The sequence below is a fragment of the Fundulus heteroclitus genome, chromosome 19 (assembly GCF_011125445.2).
Source record: "Fundulus heteroclitus isolate FHET01 chromosome 19, MU-UCD_Fhet_4.1, whole genome shotgun sequence".
Lineage (NCBI taxonomy): Eukaryota > Metazoa > Chordata > Actinopteri > Cyprinodontiformes > Fundulidae > Fundulus > Fundulus heteroclitus.
The window spans coordinates 7,231,116-7,247,944 of record NC_046379.1 but is presented as its reverse complement, the minus strand read 5'-3'; the positions used below and the strand labels follow the sequence as shown (position 1 = coordinate 7,247,944).

Here is a 16,829-nt window from a genome sequence, read left to right as displayed (position 1 = left end):
TCATGCAATTATTGAAAGACATTTTTTGCAGTTGCTGGGATGACATGATTGGAGGAGGCGATTTGTGTGTTGGTTATTTGGTTGCCCTGTGTCTTTTATATTTATCTATTTTTTTTTGTGCAGTGGGACGCTTATTTATGGATTAAAACGCGACTTTCATGAGAGGCTGAGATTTGTTGCTGCTTTTTTCTTTTTTTTTTTTTTCTTTTTTTTTTTTTTTACTGAGGTGGGCGGGTTTTAACGGTGTGTCTGGGCTGGGAACTGTCAGTCGGATCTGGCAACCCTGCCCTCAGTTCCAGAGACAAAGTCGCTGTGTCCAGGAGAGCTGCAGCCGACCGGACTGGCGCTGGTTTTCACCCCGCAGACATCGCGCTGTTGCGGGCTGGGTTTGACGCGTTTTCTCGCCGTTTTCCTTCAGCCTCCTCAGCCCGCTGTTCAGCCGCAGGAGACAGCCATGCTGCGCTGTTAGAGGACAGTGGGTCGCTGTCAAGCTTTATTTATGGACTCAACGCGAAGTTCAGCCGCAAGTTTGACCTCCTGCACCCACTAACAAGGTAGGTTATATTCTAAGTTAAACCCATGAAAAAAAAAAACATCAATTCACTTGATACACAGATGTTCATACAGTACTGGATGTTTTCTGAGTCTCTTTACATTTTTAATATTATATTAGAATGAAAGCTGCTGAATGATGGTTATTTGGGACCGTTTTTTGTAATTATGAAGTCAATTAAAGGCAGAAACCACCAAGAAAGTGTGCATTTGACATGAAAATGTTTATGCTTTTTGATGTGGTCATAATCCTTTTTAATAAACAGCTTATAATGGCGGTTTTCTCCTAACCTGTTAAAGCAATCCCCCATCTTATTGTGATACAGAGCTCCTCTCCGTGTGTCCTCCTGATTTTAGGGGCTGTGAAATCTGTGTTTGGACAGTATGGACATCCTGAAGATCGTGCTGCTCATCTCTGAGGCCGTGCTGCTGACCGACTGTGTGAGAGGTGAGGCGCTGGTTCACAAACGCTCCTGTTTGGTGTAAAAGCATGCTGGAAGCGCCACGTTCAGACCTCGTCATTAACCAGCTTCACTGACTGGTTTCCTGTCAGTGGGAAGAAAGCCTCCCCTTGTGCTCTCGCTCCCTGAGCAGCAGGGACGGAAAAAAGTTCAAGCTTTTAAAAAAAATAAATAATAATAATAAAAAAAACAGCATTTCTAAGCGAGGCCCAAAGTCAACATGGACGGAGAGGGGGAGGGAGGGTCTGTCCCTGCACTGACTTTAACTGCAGCGTAACTAAACAAACACCATCCATCAGCTTCCCGGGTGAAAGGGCAGAGTCCAGCTCTGCTTCGCATCAGGTGCCTTTACTCTGAAACGCTGAGCATTCTGGGACGCCCTGGTCCAGTCATGTCACGGTGCTGCCGTCCAACGCTTTTCAGGAGCTCGTTAAGCAGTTTCTGTGATTTCATCCGGCGTCAGCGGTGACTAACCCTTTCTCAGAGGCAGTCCACCGGCATGAGTCAAAGCTGAAACTGCACTTCCGACGAGAGGAAATCTTAAAAGCCAGGCTGGATTTTCACCGGCAGCCCAAACGTCGATCCTCTCAGCACAGATTGGGAGCTGAATAGGTGTCGTACCTGCATGTGGCGGAGTGCAGGGGACTGGCGGCACTTTAGATGCAGAGCTTAGATCCGTGTGGGTCTGCAGACAATGCCTCATTCACAGCCTGGCAGCCGGGCCCTTCACGGCACGGCTAAATCAAAAGTAAACAACTCTAAATCAGATTACACCGGCAATTTTCCATGTTTACAGATGAACATATGTCAGAAAAGCCAGCGAGACGGCGGGACGGTGCCGGTTTAGTGCAGCCTGCTGCTGCTTTCTGGAAGTGGCTCCAGATGCTGAAGCAGATGCACACGAGGCAGAGATGTGGTTAGCACATGATAAGTAATAAACCATAAATATCTGGCAGTTCTTCCAGCCGAGCCAAACGATACACAGAGTCCTGTGTTACAGTCCCAAGGCATCGGCTGGCCTGCAAACTTTATGGTGAAGGCGAAGCGAGGGAAGCTGTAAAACCGTCGCTTATAAAAAACGAGAACATCTCTGACAGAGCCGAGTGAAACTCTGAAGAACACGCTGCGTGTTAGACCATAAAAAAACCAGCAGAAATGTTGTTTTCCTGCTGCTGTCTAAACGCATTGGACCGAGTGCCAGAGGAGACGGCAGGGTTCAGGCCTGTTGCTGTCAGTCATCAGGGGACATCTGACACAGGAGCCCTGCCCTCATACCACAGGGAGTCCCGCTCACACACACACACACACACACATGCTGGGGCCTTTTTACTACTGGAGCTCTGGGATTGGCCACCCGAACACCCCACACCCCCCCACACGGCCCCTCCATGCAGCTGGAGAAGGTGGCCAGTGATGTGTCCCAGCAGAACCAGTAATGTGGTGACAGTCTCAGGGACCGCTGGGCTCCACTGAGTAAAGAATGCAGCCTGAACATATATTTAGAATAATAAACGGATAGGGTCGGCCTGTAGCACCGGTGGTGCCGCTTCTCTGGGTTGGTGAAGGGTTTTTTGGATGGGCACACTTGGGATGTGTTGATTTTTAAATTTTCATAAGTACACTCCACCAGAAGAATATTTATTTGCAAAGAAAAGGCAAATCCATACCAACTATAATAATCATCACTCTGAAACAGCAGTTGATTGGCTTACGCTAATTTTACTTATTCAGTAATAATGACAATAGTATTAATTTAATTAACTTTACAGTTTTTCTAGTAATGATTTCTATCAGCTTTTATTTACACTACTGCTGAGTAATCCATGTCATTGTTATTGTATTTATATTAATTATTGTAATCAAATTGTGCCTCCGTACCCTTGTACACCACCAAAGAAAAAGACTATTTTCTTCAACAACAACAAAAAAACAAGTAAAATAATGTAGACTTGCCAACAACATTGGGTCTGCTAACACACCTTTTATTTTTCATTGTTATTATGGAATTATCTTTATCATTAATATTTAACTCGATACAATACTAATGATACTAAAGAGCTAATGATGTGATAAATTACAAATAAGACAAAACTTTAACCTTCCTAATTCCAGCAAACCCAGTAAGTAGGGGATAATTCAGGCCTTACTTAGAGTATATATAATTTAAAAGTGTCACTTACAGGAGTGTTTTGTTTTTTACATTGAAGCATGCAAGTTTGTATCAGAGTCCAAGGAGTCTGATATCAGTCCCTTTGCGAACGATATGAATGTTTGATGAGTTAATCGCTCCTTCAATGAATTCCAAGTAATGAAACGTTTACCTGATGGAAGTGGGTCAAACAGAGCATTTTCCGGGTGGGTGGGATCAGTGGAAATGCATCTGGCCCTTCTCTTGAGTCTGTTCTGCATAAACTGAGTCCAAACCCTGCAGAGGGCATCCCACAATCCCCTGTGCTGTCTTCACCACCCGTGCTAGGTCCTTCCTCTCCTGGACTGTGCCGCTCCCATCTCACACATCCCACACACATATGCTGAGACACAAAATACTTTCTATGGTAGCTCTGTAAAAGTTCTTTTTATCAGTTTAGTCAAAAGTCCAGTCTGTTTAAATTTCCTGAGGAAGAAGAGCCGTTGTTGGGCCTTCTTCACCAGGTGTTCACAGTCCAGGAGAGGTCGGAGGAGATGTGAATGCCCAGGAGCATAATGCTGTCCACACGCGCCACCACCTCCCCTTGTATGCAGAGTGGAGTGTGTTCAGTCTTCCTGGACTTCCTGTAGTCCATTGTTACCTCGTTGGTCCTGCTGGTGTTCAGGATCAGGATCATTATTGTTGGAAATGACAACCACTACACTGGGAATATAAGTTTTAATATCCCTAAGGAGTTGTGTGCCCTTGAATCAGTTGTGGAATTACTTTATTTTAACTGCTTATCTTTAGTGTACAATTTCTGTCTTTTTGGTATTCTTGCATGATATTTTCTTTAGTGATCAACTACAGCAGCTTCTGTTTTATCACGTTTTCCTGCTCTATTTGTTCAGTCTGGCTCCACCATGCCGTGTGTTATTATTAGCCTCCAGTGCCTTTACAACCAAACGGAAAAGTAATAGTTTGTTTCGTTGCTTCACTATTTAGAAATTGACTGGGCTGTCAGCTGATTAACACATTCCTGCGCTAACTTGTACCGTATTAGGACGCAAGCGTTGCGTGGTTTAGAACTGCTCAACTGGGAAGCATATTTCGATGGGGGAGCTCAAACCAACAGAACCTTGTCACTATGCTGTCTGCGTTCGTAAAACTGATATCTAAACACATGGCGTCAACTTATGTTGTCCAGGAGGTTTACTACTTAACTGTTGCAGGTACAGGAGCTTTACTGACCTTTTTACGCTGCTTTTCTGATTTCCTTGCAGTGTTATGGTAATTATAAGCGACTTTGGGCTTTTTTCTCTCTAAAGATGCTTGCTTGCAAATTTTGTGAGTTGTGGGTTGCATTTTTTGGGCTTGTTTTTGAAAGTGAAGTCTATTATTTGGGGTTGGCTTTTTTCAGATAGAAATCCCCTTTCCTGGTTATCACACATGAGCAAAAGCTAGTAAGTGACCTAGTTGCGCTGTTGCAGCGTTACAGACAAACTAAGTTGGGCTTGTTTTCAAAGAGCTGGTCGCTTGTTTCTCTCGCAAGATCTGGCAACACTATTCCCTTATCTTGTTGTTTCTTCTAGCTGTGCTCGACATGTTAGCAGAGTTTAAAACTTCCAGCAGCAGTAGCAGGCAGGCGAGGAGCTCAGTGTCCCTGATTTCTGGGGACAATCCCCATTTTGGACGACCTGTCCCCGGCAAAAGCTGTCCCTGGAAATGACACAGATTTTAGCGTTTTATGAATGAGGAAAAAAGTTGTGATATGAAGTGACCTGGTGGCGCTGCTGTTAGTGTTACAGACAGAGCAGCAGAAGAAGAGCCGAGCCCCACCACCACCCCACTCTGTTAACGAAGTACCACAAAGAACAACGACCGTAAGACCCCACCCGACGAAATTTTACGAACAGGAGCTATCCCCAGTTTTCATGTCAGAAATCTGGTCAACTTAATATACAAAAATAAACCCGAACAACTGGAGACTTACTAAAATAAAAAAAAAAAATTGTTATTTCCTCACCACAATAAAATCAAACCCAGAATGCAGCTGGTCGGACGTATTGAGACACCCTGTTTTCCACCAGGACAAGCTAACTAATGAATTACTCACAAACAGGCCGGCACTTTGGTTGTCTTCTGTTTCTTGTCAGTTTCTGTGAGAGTTGGAGGCCTGAAGCCCGTTTGCGGAAAGTTTACATTTTATAGGCAGTTACATCATCCAACAATCAGGTACAATGAGATAAACACGGTGCCAGGGGCCCTAAAATCTCAGAGCTGTTTGGCTCGCTCGTAGTTTTCCGTTTCCTCTCACCATAATGAGGCTTTTTCACTGCAACAATATGCCCAGAAGACCTCTTATTTGTTTAAATAGCTCCTAAGGAGTATGACGGTGCACCGACGCTGTTCTGGCTCTATTCAATAAAAGAAAGGGATTTTTTTTCCGCAGCGTAGATCAGATATGCTTCAGCACCAAAACAAAACTTCAGTACGTCAGGCTCTGCTTTCGATGTCTCCATACCTTCCACCCAACTCTCCTGCCTCCCCTCTACAAAACATCTCAATCTTTTCTCCTTGCTCGTTGCTGTGTTTCCTCTGGTTTATTACCAGCGTTAAGCCAGAGGAAGTGGGTTAAGTTAATGTGCTGTCGTTAAAACAAGGCATGACTGACCTTTACTCCCACCCACCCTCTCGCAGCCCTCCTCAGCTCCATATTTACAGAGGCTGGGCCCATTTGCAGAGAACAATGGCTGGATTATTCTGCGTGCCGGTCCCCCACGTTGGACAGAGGAGCAGTAATTAATTTTAAACAACTCCTGATCCTCGTATTTACCATCTATTAGCAGATGGAGAGGAGGGGCAGTTTGCGTGAGAAGCACTATTGAGAGAGGAGCATATTATGCTTATTTTTACTAAGCATGCTGAAATTAACCTGAGAAAAGTAAAACGGAGGAGATGTCCAATTAAAGAAACCTCAGCCTCAACCTCCCTCCCCTCCAAACCAGGTGGAAGTAATATTCCTCACGCTCCGAACTTTCTGTTTCTGCCGAAGAAATAATGTTCCCACAACTGCAAGCATCCATATTCCCATCTTTCAGCGCTCAGTGCAGACCCTGTCAGTGTGGAGGAAACATTTGGAGGGAGGAATGTGTCAGACTTCACCCGTCTGAGGGGACAGAAAGGAAAGGGCTTGTAGCTGTGATCAGTAGTCATAATGGAGGTCAGTGTGTGTGTGTTTGTTTTAGCTGGGTCATAAAGTCTCAGAGAGCTGCTCTCTCTCCTCATTCGCCGAGTTTAACGAGCTCTTCAATTAACATTCATGTGGAATCTCGACATGCTGCTGCTCCCTGCGGTTATTACTCTCAGCTGTATGATAATGCTCGAGTTGACTTTTTTATTTAAAAAAAACAACAACAAAAAAAAGATAATCGTATGTGTGTGTGTGTGTGTGGGCCTCATTAGCTTGTTTGGGTAGTTGGCTCTGGGCGTGTTTTCAGACCACACACACTCTTCCTGCTAGGCTGAATGGATTTTGTGTTCTGTTAAATAAAATTCCTCCTTGCTCCCGTTAACCTCCAGGAACGCCGCGGAGCGTCTCGGACAAAGTGCTGGCGAGGCTTCGGAGCCATTACCATTCAGATGATAATTGACTTTGAGCCTTTCTCAAGCCTGACTCGCTCCATTTGGGAGACGTATGAATACCAGATTGTGGTTAATTGACAGCTGCTAGATGTTAAAGAGCACCGATGCCCTGGGGAGGGAGGGGAGAGGTGGGGGGGAGTGCTTCCTCGTTGGACCTTACAAGTGACCTTACAACAACATGTCAGACCCACAGCGGGATGTGTTTGTCTCATTTCTCCCACTCTGTCCCACTCGGCTTTTGCTTTCTGCCGGGGAGCCGAGCGGCGGAGACCCTTCCCACCCACTCATTCCACCTCCTCCACAGCTGTTCGCTCAGTCGCCGTGGAATGACCAGATTCCAGCTGCTGTTCCCGTCCATTCCCTTGCAGGAAGAGCGTTTCTGCTTTTCCTGTAAATTTAAGCTCCCTGGCTTATGGTTCAGATCACGAGTTTGCATATGTTCAGGGCCCCTGCCGCAGAAACCCCCGAAACCTTTGTTATTATGATCTCCAGTGGTCAGTATTTAGCTGTCGTATTGAAGTAAAAACCATGGATGGGGAATGACAGAAAGAGTTTGTGGTAGTGAGTTGCTCATATTCCTTAAAAGACAACGTTTTAGCTTCATATTGGAACATGTAAACTTTTGGTTCAGAACGGTTTTACATCAAGTGATCTCTACAGCAACACAATCTGTGTTTGTAGGTTCATTTAACTTAAATTTTCACTTCAGCCCAGGTTAGTTAACACACAAGTTCTAATCCTGTTTAACTGTTTTAACCAAGACCCTTGTTGGACTCCAAAGATGTGCCACAAGGGCCTTTTATCCTGTGCTAAAGAGAAAAGCTCCAAAAAAAAAAAAAAAAGTTGGGCACAGACCTCCTCCAAGCTCAGTTTTTCCAGAGAGTTTTTGTCTTTGCATCCAGCTCTGGTCCGAATCCAAAGTCAGGAGAACCCGGGGGAACTGAGCCAGAACCTTCAGCTCGGCTAAGAAACAGGTCCGAAAGTGAAAAGGCCAAAACACACCAGGTGTGTCCGACTGTTCAAGCTCCGATCCGAGTTCTTCAAAACACAGAGTTTCCCTCTACAGACCACTCGACTCACGACATTGAGTATTCATGCAAGATAATAATAAACACAAGCCGGTGTGGCAGTGATCACAACACTTGCAGTTCCTGCCCGAACAATCTCAAAGGAGATCGCCATTTCACTTTTTTTCCACTTCTTTTTTGCGACTACCATGTTTTACTTTGCAGCTGTGTCTCACTTCCTGTCTGATTCAGGACTTTCCTGTCAAATTGATGCGTAATACTGCGCTACATTTGTCCTCGGTAGTCGGACTTCTAGACCTCCAGGTCGGAAAATTTAACGAGAACGGCCCCTAAAGTCGGTATTACGAGTTGGAAAGTCCATGCAACAGGCCGGTACCCGACTTCTGTATTAATGATGGCGGCTACTCAAAGCAACATTGAGTAAAACCTCATACTTTATCTGTTTGCAGCAGCTCTCTGTTATTTATGTAACATTTAGTCAGTCGTACAGGTGCTGTCTTTCAGTGTTCATCAGACGGGATGTTTCAGCTCTTTATCCGCACAAAAACCACCTAGAACAGCGTCATTGTCATTGTTAGTGTTTTAACAACAGTACGAGCGTCCATGTTTTTATTTCCTGCTAGGAAATAGGCAGAAATGACCTAATCTGCGACTAGTTTGTCCCGACCTCCGAGGCAAAAGGAACGCACCATTAGTCTGGTCTTTCTTGGTCGGACAGTCGGAGACGCAGCCCCATTCACTTCAACGTATTCTAATAGCTGTGGACGTCGTACGACCCGATTTTCTGTCAGATCTTTTACGCAAAAGCTGTCGCCCCCTGCTGACAAGACTGAGTCTGTACACGTTACAAAGTCACTACCGTGAATGCATATTTTGACACACTCTTAACCGTCAGGAAGGTTTCATTGCTCAGGTTCATGCACGGTTCTGTATATTAAAGTTTAAGAATATTGCACATTAACTTTCAGGATGTTTCATTGCACAGTTTAGTATTTAATTAGGACTGACTTTTGGAACTCGGTGTGAATCCCAGCAGACCCTAAAGACTGCTTTGTTTGGTTTTGCAGGCTTTAATCTCTAAAAAAAAAAAAGAAAATTTCACATTGTTTGCTGTGTTATTACCTGTTCCCATTGTTTATTTATTGCTTGTTGATTATTGTGTGTATCCTAAGCCGGAGTATGTCACACGCGGTGACAGTAAAAGATTCGGATCCGGTGTGTTTTGGCCTTAAGTCGGTTCTCAGAGTGAGTCAAGTTCTGGATTTCAGACCAAATGGTTTAAAAACCTTGAATACCTTCCTCTTTTTCTCCTCTCGTATTATTCTTTGGATGCAGAAGTCAGAATACTAGACAATTTAAACCCTTTACCATCTTAATTTACCATCTGAATGTTCTTTACTCTCTCAAACCTTCATTTGTAGCCTGCAGCTGTAGTCTTTAGATGTCTTCATACTGTGTTTTTCTGCTCTTAATTAAATTGCCAGACCTTATTATGATTATTTGTAAATATATTTCTTCATTATTTGTTATTAACTTGACAAGTGGCAAATAAATACTAATATATTGCCTAATAGTTACACGTAGCTCATAGATCACTTCACAAGCAGCAATTTTTCCTGTAGCTTTAGACTATTTTATTATAAAATCTAAATAGTCGAATGTGTCTGAGCTTCTTCCGTGCGATAATGACCCCGGCTGTTGTTCGGACTGAGCAGGTTCGGACAGGTTCAGAGCTTGTCGTCGTTATCTTGGTGAATAAAGGCTGATTTAAACTGCAGCGGCCCCCTCCTGCCCCGTTTTCCTGTTTGAGCCAAACCTGCCGCAGCCTGCTGAAATCCCGCCGTAGATGCGGACTTATCGCAGCTCCGATCGGGCGGCCTGGATGGACCTGTTGGATATCAGTTGAGGCTGAGGTTTCTGTCTGGGTTTGTCTGCGCTCCATCAGACCCCCTCATTGTTTTTTTCCTCTGTTTGGCATTCAGAGACGCCAACGAGCGCAAAGCAGACGGCGGCGCCTCGCTTTTTCGCAGGATTATGAAAGTTTTGTCTTTTCCTTTTCTGTTGCCGTCTTGTCAGCCTTGACAAAAACACACACACACACACACACACACACACACACACACACACACACCAGCCGGCGGTTAAAAGGTTGATTGAAGGTTATGGTGGTGGCAGCAGCGACGGCTGGCTGGGTCTGAAGAAAGTCGAGCCAGGGGATAACGAGCTCTGAATGAGGCCTCGGCAGCCTTCAGCATGCTCCCCCCTCCTCCCCCCCACATCCTCTCCCTGTGACCCTCCGCTTCTCTCTCAGTTTGCCTCCGACTGAATCCTGTGAGACTGCACACGGCTCTGTGGCTCTTTCACTTCAGTTTTGTTTCTCATTAAGGATTCTGTTTAGTGACTTTGGAAAGTTTGCCATTGTTCCCGTTGATCTGGTGTAGCAAGGACCCTGGCGGCGTTGCCTGCTCGTCGTAATAGAGGTTTGCATTCGGCTAAATCGTGCGGTCATGGTGCAGTTCGCAGCTATGATCTCACTCAGCTCAGAAACGACAGGAATAATGTTTTTTTATTTATTTTTTGAGAAGATTTACTCTTATTTGGACACCGAAAAGCACCAAAACAAATACAGCGTTCCAGGAAAAGAACTGTAAAACACGGAGGCGGGAGCGTCATGGTGTGGGAATGCTTTAATGATGCAGAATGAGGCCAGCTCACCATAACTGAGTTATACACCATTAACTTTCCAAAAAAAAGGTAAAAAACAAAGCAACTGGACTTGTTTTCCGTAGTTGAAGACGTTTCGCTTCCTCTCCAGAAAGCTTTCTCAATTCAAAAAGTCTGGAGTAATGTGGAGTAACAAGCTTTATACAATTGAGAATGAATTGAGTTGAATTGAATAGAGAAAGCTTCCTGGAGAGGAAGCGAAACGTCTTCAACTACGGAAAACAAGTCCAGTTGCTTTGTTTTTTACCTTTTTTTGGAATGACCATGACCTGGATGACTGAGAATCTTCACCAGCATATTACACCATTAACTCTTTAGAAAACATGAGACCATCTGGTAAAAATAAATGAATCAGAAGCAGAACTGTAAGGGAGGAAATGGAGCAACCTTTCCTCAGACTGATGGCTGATGGCATCTCACTGAGTCCATCTCAGCCACTTGCTACGATGGGATAGAGTTTCTGGACAATCTCTTTGCTAGAAAGCACATTTTGTCGGTCTATTCTGCTTAATTGGTAAAAACCAGCTTAATTTTTGTTGCCTGAGCACAACTAAATCACTTTACATTCAGCCATACGTTAACATCTCTGACTCACGTGATGGTTAAGACGCTGAAGCAACATTTATCAGTGTTTGCGTGAAACACTTGACGAGATGCAGATCGTTAGACGAGGAGAAATAAACTGGTTTCACTGCGGCTGTCGTCAAGTTTTATATACAAGGCAGCTGTGATGGATTTTGAGGTCAAGGTTGGTGAGAAACGTCCTACTCCTTTCCGTTGATTTCTAATTTTATACCATAACAGTAGAAAGTAAAAAATAATAAAAAATACCAGTGGCAGCACTGATTTGAATTTCTGTCCAAACCTGGGGGAAAAAAAGCTTCTTTTTTTTTCCTGTGGTAGTTGTTACAAAAAGCTTAAGGAGTATTGTTTCAGGGTCTATACTGCTTCTGTAATGAGTGGAAAAATGTGTTTCCCCTTTGAAATGAAGAGAAGTAAGGACAGGAAAAGTCATTCTGGGGTATGATCTGTCATATTTTACGGCGAGGCTACTGAAATACCAGACTGAATCTTTGCATCATGCTGTGAAACTGATAGGATTTCCTCATGCACAGGAGCCGGACGCCGGGAACCGGGGTCAGTCTGCAGGCTGGGTGCATGTGGACTTTAATGCAGAGCAGATCGGTGCGCGCCTCCATAAATGAGCATTTGTTCAGTTGGCTCCTTTTTTTTTTTTTGTTTCTTGTTTATTTTCTGTCATGCATGAAGCAATATGTGAGGAATCCCCGACGGTCTGTCCGCGCAGCCCGAAGTATGTAAACAAGCTGTCTGTCTGACGGCCAGAAGCTTTGGTGGAGGATGCGTCCAGCTTCTCGGGGCGCATGTGACCTCATCCAGACTTCACTGCAAAAACGGAACTTAAAATAAGTAAAATGTTCTTAAAATGAATGCATTTGTCCTTGATTTGAGCAGGTAAATAAGGTAATTTGCCAATGGAATAAAATTTTTGCACTTAAAATAGGAACAATTCATCTCAATCATCTTATTTCAAGTGCAGGATGTCTAATTATCTTATATTAGGGGTCAAAATACTCATTCCATTGGCAAATGATCTTATTTACCTGCTCAAATCAAGGACAAATACACCAACTTTAAGAAGATTTTACTTATTTTTAGATCTGTTTTTGCAGTGTTTAGGTGCAGACTGCTGGAGCTTTTCTCTTGGCTGCCGACGGTTTTTTCCTCCTCCAGTCGGGTTCCAGCAGCGCTTCTGTTCCGTCCATCAGCTGTCTCCCTCCTCTGCTGGTCCTCCAGATTAAAGGAACGGACTGTAGCTTTAACAGGCAGGCCGGCAGACAGATGGATGGCGGGCCGTGACCTCGATCGCGCGGCGCAGGAGAGAAGTGGACCGGAGAGCACTGAACAAATTGTCGCTGTGAAAGGGCGAGTAGCACACCACAGCGACAGGCTCAACAGCGCCATGATGACAGATTGATTTCAGACAATATTCCTGGATTGTTAAGAGGCCCCGCTGCTGTCAGTGAGAGCTTTTCCCAGTTCCTCCCCCGCCTTCGCCTGTCTCGCCTCGTCTCTCCCCTCTTGTCTCCGTCTTTTTCTTTTCCTCCCTGACTCCTCACCTCCCCGTCTCTGTCTGAATTGCTTCATTCTGCCCCAGCAGTCCTGCCACATCTCAGTCTGTCACTGCTGCAGCCCGAAAAAAGGCCTTGTCGACAAAGGCAGCGGTGTGAAACGCTCTCCGGCGAAGCATCCCGATCCTCGGGGAGTTTCGCCGGTGTAGGGTTCCTGGAGACGGAGGAATAAAAGGGGGCTGAAGCTGGGCCCTCATCAACAGACCAGACCTGGATGAGTCTCCTTCAAAAACATCCTTGTTTACATCCTCCGTCATTCCATCAGGGTGAGCCAGATACAGGTTGGAGACTACCCCCCCCCCCCCCTCCAGCTGTGGAATGTAGCAGTTTGAGAAGGAAGGAGAGGGTGGGGCCAGGATGCACCTCGCTGTTGACAGAAAGACGCTGCAAAGTGACAAAAAAACGCAGCAGTTGTCGTAAAGAGGTGGAGGAGCGGCGCCGTTTCCCAAACTCTAAACTCTAGAGAGCAGCTGCTGAAGAGGTGAGAAGATACTTTTCAGAGAAACTGCATTGTGTTTTCCCAGCTGTCATCATAAATAAGCAACAAATAAAACTCCACCTGACCTGAGCGCCAATTCATGAAACATGTCATCTCAAGGCACTTTCCAAAGTCAAATTAAATCAAATCCTCCAGGTTGGTCAGAAAGTTTCCTCTCTAAGGAAACCCAGCAGGTTGCATCAAGTCTCTCCAAGCAGCATTCACTCCTCCTGAAAGAGCGTAGAGCCACAGTGGACAGTCGTCTGCATTGTTGATGGCTTTGCAGCAATCCCTCATACTGAGCATGCATGAAGCGACAGTGGAGAGGAAAACTCCCCTTTAACAGTGAGGAAAAACCTCCAGCAGAACCACAACCAGGCTCAGGGTGAACGCTCATCTGCCTCGACCCACTGGGGCTTAGAGAAGACTGAGCAGAGACACAGAGAGCACAGAAGCTCACATTGACCCAGGAATCCTTTCTATGTTAGATGATAATAGCGGATGATCTGTCTTCCCTGGATGATGTCACAGCTAACAGAACACCAGACCACGTGTACCTTCTATGAAGAGAAAAAGAAAGAGAACAAAAAGTTAAAAGCTGAAATGACGACAAGCAATGCAAATTGGAGAACAGTAGGAGAACTCAGCAGAGTGAGAGAAATATAGACCCAGATGTCCTCCAGCAGCCTAAGCCTATAGCAGCATAACTATAAATGTAGCTCAGGGTAACATGAGCCACTCTAACTATGAGCTTTGTCAAAAAGGAAAGAAAAACATATTTTTCATTCTTTGTTATTGATGTTGTTTTTAAATCTATTTTAATGCAGGTGTGAATAAACAGGAAGAAAATAAAAGTTTCAGATGCAGCTCACTGGCGGGTTGTGCTGTTTTTAGAACAGGCTCGTGGCCGCCACATGTGGTCCTCGGGGGCCGCTTGGTGCCCGCGGGCCCCATGTTGGAGATCCCTGCGGTAAGGATTAAATAAATAAATATATATATATATATATATATATATATATATATATATATATATATATATATATATATATATATATATATATATATATATATATTCTTTAAATAGAACATGCTCAGGTCTGTCTGTTCAAGGAAGTCAATCGTGTTACGGCAGACTCGTGTTATTGTTGGTATTAAAGTTTGTGTCTGGACACCCTGAAGGCTACTACACAAGATTCACTTGCAAGATGCTCATGTGTGCGCAAGGATGAAACCTTTGAGAAAACATGGAGGCCGGACTAAAGCTTGCCAGAGAGAACGTAGACAGACACCAGGACATATGGAACAATGTCCTTTGGGCAGATGAGGCTACATCTGAATTATTTGGACACCAAACCAGAGGACATGTTTGACGTAAAACCAAAGGAATCATTTCAGGAAAACAGCTTAATACCGACTAATGTGAAGCGGAGAGACGGAGGCGTCACGGTGTGGCGATGATCCAGCAGCATCTTTCCAGGACTAGACCCTGCAACACGACGGTCACCGTCAACAAGCGTAAATCTAAAAACGAAGCAACTGAAAAACTCAGATCTCTATCTTCTTAAAGTCATACCAGTGACATGAACCAGGCCGTGTGCAAGAAACCCCACAAACATCTGGCGGCTGAGAGGAAGGAGTGCGATCGCTTCACACCCTGTTTACCACCAAGTGGTCGGCTGGCCGTGAAACAAATTAGCCGGACTCTAACAAACAGGTGCAGGTTGGCGTGTCATGTGGCTGAAGCTGAGCCTGGGCCAGGAATCAGGGTGTGAAATTGTTGGGATTCCTGGTTTCTGCCGCCTGGGCCGGCCTAATCCCCCCTTTGGCCCCTCTCTGAAGGAGCCGCGTGTTATTGGAGGCCCCTCTGCCATTTTAGCCTCCTCTCCTCGCACCCTGCGTTTCTCCCTCCCTGGCCTGGTTTTACTCCTCTCCCCCAACTCTTTGGCCTTTTTTTCTTTCTTCACAGCCGTCCTCCCGTGCTGATAAGTGTCTCTGAGCACGCACTCGGCCCCGTGTGTGCACCAGGCCTTAGCCTAATGGAGCGAGATAAAGCGACTAGAGTGCCACTCGCTGTGTCCTCTGTGGGGCGAGCCTGGGCCGGTTTAGCCTCTTGGATGAAATAAATACGTCACTCCATCAGATTGTTTAAGTTACACGGCTTAAATGATATTTAGTTGATTTACAATGCCTTATGATGAACATCTTTGCTGCTGTGGTGAAACGCGTGCATCTCATTCCTCCTTTTTTTCCTAAAGGGAACTTATCAGACAGCAGAAAGCGATAAAAGCTACAAAGATAAAGCTGTCCTGATGGAGTTCATTTTAAAATGCCTGTGGTTGCTCAACCTCAGCCCCTCTAATGATCTGTGGTGTAAAGTTGCTTTACAAAATGTTGCATATTATTTAGAAAATGTGGCCCGACAATATAAATGCTGCTGTTATGGCTGCCAGCTGCTACTTATGCTGTGTTCACACCGAACGCTTTTTGTTGAGCATCAAAAATATGCCGGGACGCTTGTGCGCATAATAGTCAGACGCGCAGTGTAGTATGGAAGACCAGCTCTGACATAATTAAAAATAAATACCAACTCAACAAATAAATGAGCATAAAATAAAAATACAGAAAATAACTAAATGTAAGCAGCAACCGCGAGACGTCTCAAAGCCCCTTGAGGCGCGTCCACCGTAGACTTTGCGTGTAAATCAGGTCTGAATGCAGCATTAGTGATACGGTCTGTCTCCGTCAGCAAGAATTTATTTCAGACACGCAAGTATACAAAAAATTACAATATATGCCATTGTAGCATATATTGTTACAAGGGCATATATGTATTGCCAGAAGCAATAAGCTTATAATGCCCACCCTCCAAAACCAATTTACATTGGCTAGAAAAGAAATATGATTTTAGGAAAAGAGAAAGAAAGAAAAATATTCTAAAATAATAACATTTTGAAAAAAATACACCCAATGTCTCACTGTTTGACTGCAGGGATTGTAAAAGTTGGGATGATATGCGATGAAACCAGCACAAAGTAGTGCATAGTTGTGAGGAAAAGAGAAAGAGGCAAACCATTTTTATACGTAACCACGACTCAAATTTCAACTGCAAGACATCTGTGCCTCTTTGGCAGCTTTCCACAGAGATATTAATTTTTTTCCTATTTCCTATAAATATTCATGAATCTAAAGCCTTCCTCTGTAGCTCTGCTGCACATTTAGAGTTGTCCTGCTGGAAGGTGAACCTTCAACCTAGTCTCAAGTTCCTTGCAGTCTCTTGCAGGTTCCCTTCACCACTGTTAGTTAAATAAATTTAATCACATTATTCTTAAATATGTTTTTAAACCTTATTAATGTTGTACAGTCAGGACTTAAGCTCCTGATCTAGTTTGTTCCATACATCAACCCCAACATTAAGAAATACAATGTTGTTTTACATTTGTTCTTACTTTTGGTTTTCTAAACATGTAATACCCTCTAAGATTTTAAATGTGTGTGTATATATATATATATATATATATATATATATATATACAGTATGTATATATGTATTTCCCACCGTTTGACCTAATCAAAAATGACCAGTTAGCTGAGATTATTTCTCTGCCTCAGTTAAACGCTACATATTCCTGCGCTGCATCACTACCTCCATCACGGATCCAGACA

General features: G+C 44.3%; 1 protein-coding gene across 1 annotated transcript in view; it reads left to right on the top strand.

Annotated features, from left to right (window-relative positions):
• Window positions 1–271: 271 nt before the first annotated feature.
• LOC105927685 (fibroblast growth factor receptor-like 1) overlaps window positions 272–16,829 on the top strand; it is a 47,009-nt gene continuing 30,451 nt past the window's right edge. Inside the window, exons 1-2 of the mRNA XM_012864583.3 lie at window positions 272–554; window positions 910–1,000. Coding sequence (XP_012720037.2) covers window positions 937–1,000 — 64 coding nt within the window. The 5' untranslated portion in view covers window positions 272–554; window positions 910–936. The remainder of the gene's footprint in view (window positions 555–909; window positions 1,001–16,829) is intronic.